This window comes from Chinchilla lanigera, unplaced genomic scaffold (genome assembly GCF_000276665.1).
Source record: "Chinchilla lanigera isolate Chin_1 unplaced genomic scaffold, ChiLan1.0 scaffold00054, whole genome shotgun sequence".
Taxonomy (NCBI): domain Eukaryota; kingdom Metazoa; phylum Chordata; class Mammalia; order Rodentia; family Chinchillidae; genus Chinchilla; species Chinchilla lanigera.
The window spans coordinates 8,150,128-8,159,102 of NW_004955455.1; the positions used below are offsets into that span (position 1 = coordinate 8,150,128).

The 8,975-nt window shown below is 59.9% G+C and overlaps 1 protein-coding gene across 1 annotated transcript; it reads right to left on the minus strand.

Moving 5' to 3' along the window:
- Positions 1 to 1,071: 1,071 nt before the first annotated feature.
- Susd2 (sushi domain containing 2) lies at positions 1,072 to 8,891 on the minus strand. Its single transcript, XM_005396406.2, has 15 exons — positions 8,732 to 8,891; positions 6,831 to 7,038; positions 6,441 to 6,592; positions 5,811 to 5,981; positions 5,136 to 5,310; positions 4,802 to 5,003; positions 4,530 to 4,615; positions 4,181 to 4,449; positions 3,953 to 4,102; positions 3,697 to 3,855; positions 2,776 to 3,024; positions 2,365 to 2,637; positions 2,074 to 2,250; positions 1,882 to 1,987; positions 1,072 to 1,744 (listed from the first exon to the last, which is right to left on the minus strand). The coding sequence occupies exons 1-15, from the start codon at positions 8,805 to 8,807 to the stop codon at positions 1,720 to 1,722; spliced, it is 2,478 nt and encodes an 825-aa protein (XP_005396463.1). The 5' UTR covers positions 8,808 to 8,891; the 3' UTR covers positions 1,072 to 1,719.
- Positions 8,892 to 8,975: the final 84 nt, after the last annotated feature.

The window sequence follows — 8,975 nt, forward strand, 5'->3', positions numbered from 1 at the left end:
CTTCTTCCTCCTTTTCCTCCTCTTCTTCTTCTCCCTCCTCTTCCTCCTCCTTCTTCTTTTCTTTTTGAGACAGGGTCTCCCTATGCAGTTCAGGCTGTCCTTGAGCTCACTTTGTAGCCCAGGCTGGTCTTGAACTCACAACGATCCTCCTGCCTCAGCCTCCCGAGTGCTGGGATTACAGGCATGCACCACTGCGCCCCTCATCTCCATCAGTATCTCAAATGCAAGTGTGACCCTATCCTACCCTGTGCGACCCTGCTCGGCTCTCATTCAGCGACTCTCCCCACAAGGGAGGCCCTGCTTGTCTCCCAGAGGCTCCTGGTCTGTGCTCCATGGCATTCCTGTCATAGCTGGTCCCAGAGGGGGTGGGTAAGGAGCTGCCCAGGGGAGCAGCAGAGGCACGAGGCCTGTTCTGTGCCTCGCTTCTGCACATCCTGAGCTAAAGAACATGGGCCCCGCTCACTTGAGGACTTAGGCGTGGCCCGGCTAGCGGTGACTCCCAGCCAAGGAGCTGCCTTTCGTAGAGCAGTGCCAGGGGCAGGGTTGAAGGCCCAGGCCAGGCTGTGCCTGCTCGCTGCAGGGCAGGGGAGAGGGCAGGCACCTCGGTTGGAGAGGGCAGGCCTGGCTAGGTTGTCTGTCCCTGCCCAGCTCCAGCACCCCACGCGGTCCCTTGTACCCAGCCCTTTGCAGACATCGTCCTTCATCCTTGCCCCACTAGGGGTCACTGTTTCTTTTTTTTAAATTTTTTTTTTCTTCACGACTGGGGCCTGAACCCAGCATTTTGAGCTATATCCGCAGTCCTTTTGTAATTTTTATTTTGAGATAGGATCTCATTAAGTCACTAAATTGCCCAGACTTGGCTTGACCTCATGATCCTCCTGTTGGGCTCTCCCTCCTGCCTCGACCTCTCCCAGAATGCTGAGATTATAAGTGCAGCCCCCGCATGCAGCTGGGGCTCAGGGTGTTACTGGTGACAGGGGATCAAGAGAAATGAAGCAGGCAGGACTCAGACCCTGGCACGGGGTGGGTGATTCTCCAAAGAGAGGTACAGAAGGACAGCCAGGACACCAGGAAAGGACACACGAATCTTGTCTTCTCCTCATACACACGGGCAGGGGTGTTACCAAGCAACATGCCAGAAGAGGTAGAAATATAAGCTTGGAGCACAGAACGTGTCTCCTTCCATCACGGCGGCCCTTGCTCCTCTGGGGGTCATAAGGCTTTTCTTTGCCCTGGGGCTGAGCCCAGCTGGGGTCTCAGGCTGGGCGGGAGGTGCGGGAACCAAGGCACCTTGGCATGGGGGCACCCACAGGATGGAGGGGAGCAGTGTCTCAGTCTGTCAGGGGTCAGGGTCGCTGCCACCAAGCTACAGGGTGTGAGGTATGGAGTGTGAGTTTCTGATGCCTTAGGGCTCAGGAACACAGCTATTATTCCAGAGTATGAAGTCTCAGGTTTAAGGACTTACATAACCTTAAGGAATATAGGGAACAAAGCAAGGTGCAAGTATCGTGTCTCAGGGCTGAGATGAGACTGGGCACTGAGATCGGGCACTGGGTCTTGGGTCCACAGGAATTAAAACCCAGCTCTGGGGTGCCCAGTCCTAGGGATCCGGAAGCACAGCCTCGGCACGCATGTGACTGGGAGTCTACAGCCTTCTCCTGGGAGGCTGGGTCCTGGCCCTGACGTGAGCCTGTGTTGCCGCCCAAGTGTGCTCTGGTCTCAGGGATGCGAACTCCACAGGGTCCTGAAACAGAGACGCATTTTGCAGCAGGCGTGGTAACCAGCGGCTGCCCCAGGGTCCCAAGAGGGCTGAAGAGGCACACTGACTGGGGGATCCACGGGGCGCGGGGTGGGGGGCCCTCCACCCAGACGGGGTCTCACCTGTTGCTCTTCCTGCTACGGCGCAGCAGCATGTAGATGACAGCGACCAGCGTCACCACTGCCAGGCCTCCGAAGACGATGCTCAGCAGCACTGTGTAGCTCCGTCCTGGTGAGAGGACAAAGGTGCTGAGGGTCTGTCTGCCATGCCGGCACGCAGGGGCAAGAGAGGGCGTGGGGAAGGGGCATCCTCACCTAACTGGCATTGCGGGGTGGGTGCGGACCAAGTGCCGTCAGCCTGGCAGGTGCTGGTCTCTGCCCCGGCCAAGCTGTAGCCACTATTGCAGTGGAAGCGGATGGTGGAGCCCATCAGGTACTTGAAATCTTCCTTGTGCCCGTTGGAAGGGGCCGCCAGCCAGCCACAGGACACCACTGGGATGGGGGCAGAGCACAGACGACCAGCCTGAGCTGCTGGCCGCTGCATGCCATTGGCCAGCCCCGGGGCACCCTGTCCCCCTGCAAGGTGCCCATCCCCTCCCCCCTCACCAGGCTGCAGACTCTGTAGGCGCTCGCGGTACGTCTGGTGGGCCACCCGTGTGGCATTGCCCACGCTCAGGCTCCCAGTGGCCGCCACATCGAACTTGCAGAAATGGTCATCCCCGCACATCTTAGCTACCTCTTCTGCCTGCTCAGGGCTGAGGACAATCTCATTGGAGAGGAGGGGCTTGAAGCTGGGGTCGTGCTTGGGTTGGTACAGGAAGTTGTCGACCAGCAACCAGGAGTCATATGTGAACAGGGTGGAGCTATTGTGCACGGCCCCTGGGAAGACAGACAACAGACGCGGGCGGACACAGCCCTGAGCAGTGGACAAGGGTCTAGGGGCTCCCCGTGATCCACAGGCCTCCTCCCAGTGGTGCTCCCCCCACTCTGGCCAGCATACTCCAGGGGGTCACTCACATTCAGCCCCAAACCGGAACAACTCCTGGGCACTGGCATTCGGGGGCAGGACTTGCCCACTTCGCAGGGTGAAATCATCAGCAGGGTTGTTATTCAGGGTCCCAAGGAGGCCACGCGTGTGGTTCTGGAACTTCTCAGGCAGCAGGACAGCCACACTCAGGAAAGGGCCCTGTACGCTGACCTCCAGGCCAGCCCCCGATGACAACATGATGGATACTTTTTCCTCACCAGCTGCCGACAGGAACAAGCCTGGACACAGGTGGAGGTGGGTCAGGGGCATCTCCTTGGTGTCCCCCAACCTCTGGTGCTGCTCCAAGAGCAGGCTGGGGAGAAGGAAGGGCATCCCCAGGGCCAACCTGTTAATGCCGACCTTCTCCCACCTCCACCCCACCCTGCCTGTGCTTTCACTGGGACCCCAGATGGATCCAAGATGCCCAGACTCTGCCGAGAATCCTGATGCCGAGGCCTCTGCCCTTCCTGCGGGTTCCTGCACATTCAGCTGCCAATGCCTCCTGGAACCATTTCATTCACTCAGTCCCCTGAGGTAGCAAGCCATAGCAAGGGGTTCAGACCCCGAAACTGCCACTCCTGGCCACCACTTCCAAGCTGCACCCTCAGTCCTGCAGGGCTGGCTTCCCTGCAGTGGATTTTATGGATGGGACAAGGGAGCACAGCCCAGGAGTGGAGCTATGCCGTCTGATGGCCCCTGGGCTCCTCTGGGCTGTAGCAAGGACCCATCCCACGGTCCTGGTTCCTCACAGCTCTGAGCAGGTCCTGCGGGTGTGACATGGGCATCTCTGGAGTTGTGAAGGTATTAAGATCAGACGTCAAGCTAGGGCCCTGATTCAGCTGCCCAGCCATGCTGTGCCAGGGACTAGTCCCCTGGGCATCTCCCAACCCTGCCCGGGGCTTGTCACTCACCCTTCAGGTCCATCCAGCTCTGCTCGGCAAAGCTGAGCACCTCAGAATTCAGCAGCACTTCCAGGACCCCAGACCCGCTGGCCAGCCGCACCTCCACCACGTCTGAGTTGTCCTCCTGTACGACCACTGCCGTCAGCCCCGTGCCCCGGGCCCGGGTGCCTGATGGGAGTGGGTGGTGCAGAATAGGTCACCTTGGCTCCTGCCTCCTACCCCAGATGACCCCGGGCACCCAGCACCCACAGGGCCTCAGCCTCACCACTGTTCATCGTCGCAGGCTCCGCCCTTGCCTGAACCCTCAGGTCCTTCCCGTCCGCCTCCCCCTCCAACAGCACGTACTCGCCGCGCCCATTGAACGTGAAGTTGGTGTGGTCGAAGGTGACGAAGTGGGGATCCCCGAAGACAGAAGCTAGGGTGAGAGTGGAGGGTCAGGTAGTGGTTCCCCCACACTGGGCCGCATCTGACCCTCCCTGGGGCCGGTACCCACCCAGGCGTGGGGGACGGTAGGTGCGGCAGTCACTGGAAGGCCGCCGCCGCATGTATCGGGAGCACTCAGGTGCCCAGAGGCAGCAGTAGTAGAAGCTGATGACATCATAGAGCCAGTGGGACAAGGTGGGCACACGGGGTGGCGTGCGGTATGGAGGTGCGCCCCAGTCGTGACCGCGGTCGGGCGTGCTGCCGCCAATGGAGTCGGTGGTCAGGAGCTGTGAGCCGTCTTCCCTGTAGCAGCACTGCTGGCCTGAGGCGTACCTGGGGCTGGGGGTGAGGACAAGTCAGCGCTGCTGCAGCCCATCCTGGCCTCTGCCCTCTTTCCTGACCCCAGTCCAGAGGCTCACCTGGCCTGCACAGAGCGTACACAGTGCACGGCCCCCGGGTGGTAGGTGCAAGTGTTGTTCTGCTCAGTGTCACAGCCGTAGTCTGTCTGCAGAGTGGCCAGTGGCTGTCACTTGAGTGCTACATCCCCTCCTCCTTCCCTGGGAACCAACCCTGCCGGGGACCTTAGACCCCAACCCTCACCTCCTGAAGGCTTTTGTCTGCCTCAGTGGGGGAGGCTGCCCCTCTTCCGCCCCTCCCCCCTTCCTAGGCCTTAATGGAGTCAGGGGCTTACAAAGAAGCGGCCAGTGTCGGCCCGGGCCTGGACCAGGTTGCAGGGGCAGTCAGGCAGCTCCTTTAGGAAGTCGGGCAGCTGGTCCTCCACCTTCTCCCAGTCCAGGCACTGTGCACGGGCCCAGCTCACTGAGTCATTGCGGAAGTCATCACCCAGGTGCCAGGCCAGCGCATGCTCATTGGTCCAGATTGCCAGCACATCCCTGCGGTGGTGATGATGCAGTAGCTAAGGGCTGGGCCATGCCACACAGCCCCGTCGTCGGCTACCCCTGGCCCGGGGCGTCTCTAGCAAGCACAGACAGCCCCCAGCCCACCCTCTGCGCCGTGGCCCTTACTTCTCCCCTTGGTAGTGTCTGCTGGAGGTGATCCGCAGCGCACCCACTCTCCATCTCTGGTGGGTGGCAAGTGCAGGTTTGGGGGTGAAAGTAAAAAAGCCAGAGTTGGGGGCGTTGGTGGCCAGCGAGTACAGATATGACCACTTTGCTGTCCAGTTCCCTGAGTATGGCGTCCCTGAGGGAGAGAAGGCCTTGGTAAGTTCCGGACTCTCTGAGGACCCCTGGAGCAGGAGACAGGCCTGGCCCCCGTCTCTAGCAAGGAGCAGCCTGGCAGATGGACAGAAGGTGGATCAACAGACTAGAGGAAGTGCACAAGTCTGCTATGCCAGCACCAAGCCATCTCAACCTCCTGGCTTGGGTGACCACCTCAGTCCTCCAGCACAAACCTCCTATCCAAGGCCTAAGGCGTCCAAACTGCCTGCAGGACGTGGGGCCCCCAGCAGCCAGGCATCTCTCCATGCCCCTCCCCTCACTCAGCCTTAGAGAACTCCTGCTGTTCTCCCCCTAGCTAGCTGCACATTCCTCGCCCCAGTTCCTGCCTGGAATTTTCTTCATTCCCTCTCTGTCTGGAAGCTGCCACCCCTACCCTGCCCTCCTCGCACACCCAGCGTTCTTTCTCTCATCTCTCGGAGTCCAAACCTCCTGATGCTTCTACCAGGGCAGGGCCGGCCTCACCTGTCTCGTCGTAGCCCCACAGCTCGATGGCGACGGTCTGCGTGGGCAGCACTGTGGTGTCCCAGGTGAGACTGAGGTTCCCTGTGGTGGTGCCTGGGGTGCCGTAGTACTGCCAGCGGGTCTCGTTCACCAGTTGGCTCTTCTCTGACTGTGACACTTTGTTAGGGTGTGCTAGGCAGGGACAGGTGAGGGGTGAGTGAAGGCCCGGGTACCAGGCGATGGGGGCCCTGAGGTTCCAGGGGCCTCCCAAGGACAAAGCATTATCTGAACAGGTGGACTATGGGCTTTACCAAAGCCCCAGGGAGAAAAGGATACCAAGGCTGGGAGAAGTAGGGCCCCGGCCTGGGAGAGCTGAGCAGCAAGCAGCAGCCCACCTGGCTTTGGGACCCCTGCAGCCGGCACTCCCTCTGGGCCGGGACTTCAGGGAGGGGGTTGGGAATGAGCCGGGGAGGCTCCCACCCAAGGGACTGGTTCTGCTGGAGGAGCAGGTGGGTGGACCAGGTCTCTGTGTGCATAGATTAGCACTGGGGAAAGTCCCCATGGGGTCAGACTTTGGGTGGGAACAAGGGCCCACGGAAGGTGGAGTCTGGAGCCCACAGCCTGAACTGGCTTGGCCAGGCGGGGGCTCACCAGCCAGCCAGGTGCCTGCACGAAGGAAGGAGCGGCCATTGTCCATTGAGATGGTGAAGGGGATGCGGCCAGTCTCATAGAGCAGGGGTGACACGCAATGCACTTGCCCCAAGGAGTCCACGTAGCCGAGGATCTGAATGCTCTCCTTAAACCTGTGGGTACGGAGGGGGCAGGAGTGGCCGAGCTGGTGTGAGCTGACTCTTGCAAAGCCTGAGTCTTCCGACTTTTCTGCAGGGGACGCGCCTAGCTGGCTGTCATTGTGCCCTCCTGCCCGTCCTTGGTGTTGAGCCTCCACCCATCCAGCCAGAAGGTCCAGGGCCCTTTCATGCACGCAGCTGGGAGTGCCGGGAGTGTGGGGACCCAGGCAGTCCAGCCCCTCAGGCCGCCCACCTGCAGATCACGCCTTCTGTGGGTTGGAACCACTTGAAATGCCGCACCACGAAGTCCTTCCCGCCCATCATGGAGCCTGAGGAGGGCGAGACCTCCAGGCAGAAGTCACGGAAGTCTGAACAGCAGGAGCCGAGGCCTAAGCAGGTCGGGTGGCAGGAGCAGGTCCCGTTCTGGTCCCCACAGCGCAGAGAGCAGCTGTGTTGAGCATCTGGAGAAGACAGCCCTGAGCACCTGGCCCAGAAGTGTGCTGGGCGGCCACCCCATGGGCAGGGCCCATCTCTGGTCCCCACGTCCTTCAGAGGGATGCTTTCCCAGGAGAACACTGGCTGGGTTTGCCCTGGCCGCCACACAGACACGGCGGGAAGAGGCTGTGGTCCATCTTCACAAAGATAATCAACCTAGTGCTTGGCTAGAATGTAGTAAGACAAGGGGAAATGCCTGACTCGTTCAAGCTGCCAACCTAGGAGTTGCCCCCAGGATTGGACGGACCCTTAGCCACCAAATTCTGTAGCTTAGGTGTTGGCTAAGTGTCCCATTCAACATCTTGGGAAGAATGGTGCCCTGTGGAGGTTGACCCATCTTACTCTCCCAGGGGGCAACAATTGAATCCCACAGAGCCTCACTTTTAGGGGGATGCCAAGAATGTCCCTTTTTTTGTTTTGTTTTGTTTTTGTTTTATCACTGGGAATTTCACTGAGCTATATTCAAAGCCCTTTGTCTCCCTCTGTCCTTCCTTCCCTTCCTTCCTTCCTGACAGGGTCTGAGCTGCTCAGGCTGAACTTGAACTTGTAGACCTGCTGCCTCAGCTGGAATTATAGAGGTGCACCACCATGCCAGGCTTGATGTTTCGTTCTTTTGGGCGGGGGGTGGCATTTGCAGCAGGGATCCCAGCAAGGAGGAAAGGGTAGCCCGAAGTCTGCCACAGAGAGCTGTGGACATCAGGCCCAAGGATTCTCACAAGGGCCGTGGGGACCTGTGGTACAGCCTGTTTTCAGGATATCTGTCCCTATGGGGCTGGAGGGTGGAGACAGGAGCAGGGTTTGAGCATTCAGACACATCCCACCTGGCCCCAGGCCTGGGTCTGAGACACTCCTATGGGCCTACTTCACTAAGTGCAGTGCCTGGCACTTAAGAAGGGCAATAAATATTTATTGGCCAAGGTTGTGACGGCTCAAGGGCTGCAGGGAAGAGGCTTGGAAATGCCAGTTAAGTAAAATCAAAGTGCTGGGCGTGGTGGCCCACAGGCCTGTCATCCCAGCTCATGGGAGACTGAGGCAGGAGAATCATTGTGAGTTGGAGACCAGCCTGGGCTACAAAGTGAGCTCAAGCGAGAATTGCATAGTGAGACCCTGTCTCAGACAACAGCAACAAAAAAAAAGTAAAATCAAAGGGGCAGGAGGATGGTGGTGACATTTCCCTGCAAGATGGGAGAAGGGAGACTGCGTTGGTGATGCCCAGCTCAGCCTGGGGCCAGGGTCTCAGCTCTGGAGTTCAGGCCTTCTGCTAGATCTTTTTTTAGAGTTCAGTCCCACCCTGAAGAGGACCCATTATCCCGCCTAGGGATGGGCTTGGGTATGGGGGCTGCTTGTATGCAGTCACCCTCTCCATTGGAGCTTGGGGTGTAGCCCAAAGTCTCTGCTGGTCTACCTTGCATCCCCCCCAGGCAGTAAAGGCCTCCCAGCTCCCAGTGGGTGTGGGGAGGGCTCAGCCCAGACTTCCTGCCCCTGCTGAAGGCCCCTTGACCCCATGGCCTCAGACTTTCTTCCCACAGCTCCCTGCAAGCCACAGATGGCCTGACAGATGGACACAGGCTGAGCCCAGAGGGGTGTCTGCCCAGGGCCTAGCTGATCAGACAGATGGACATATAGACAAGAGGACAGAAGGGCAGGATGGGGACATACCTGCTGTGGGCCTGGGCCCAGGGCCGGGGACTGTCGCCAGCAACAGCAGGACCCAGGGCAGGAGGGCCAGCTTCATGGTGAGGCCTGTGCTCTGCAGCCAGCAGTGCAGTGGCTTGCTTGGAGGCAGCAGACTGACGCACACACTCCCAAGTGCAGGGCTGGCCCCGCCTGCCAGCCCGGAGCTCTGCGGCCCCGCCCCTCCGCCCCCCGCCCCGCCCCGCCCCGTCCGGTTCTGGACCTTTGA

What these genes read in the sequence shown, in the direction of transcription:
- Susd2 (XM_005396406.2), bottom strand. Translation starts at nt 8,807, where the DNA reads ATGAAGCTGGCCCTCCTGCCCTGGGTCCTGCTGTTGCTGGCGACAGTC. An exon ending in ACAGAAGGCGTGATCTGCAG is followed by an intron (nt 6,593 to 6,830) that starts GTGGGCGGCCTG and finishes CCGTACCCACAG; the next exon opens with GTTTAAGGAGAGCATTCAGA. An exon ending in CCTACAGAGTCTGCAGCCTG is followed by an intron (nt 2,251 to 2,364) that starts GTGAGGGGGGAG and finishes CCCCCATCCCAG; the next exon opens with TGGTGTCCTGTGGCTGGCTG.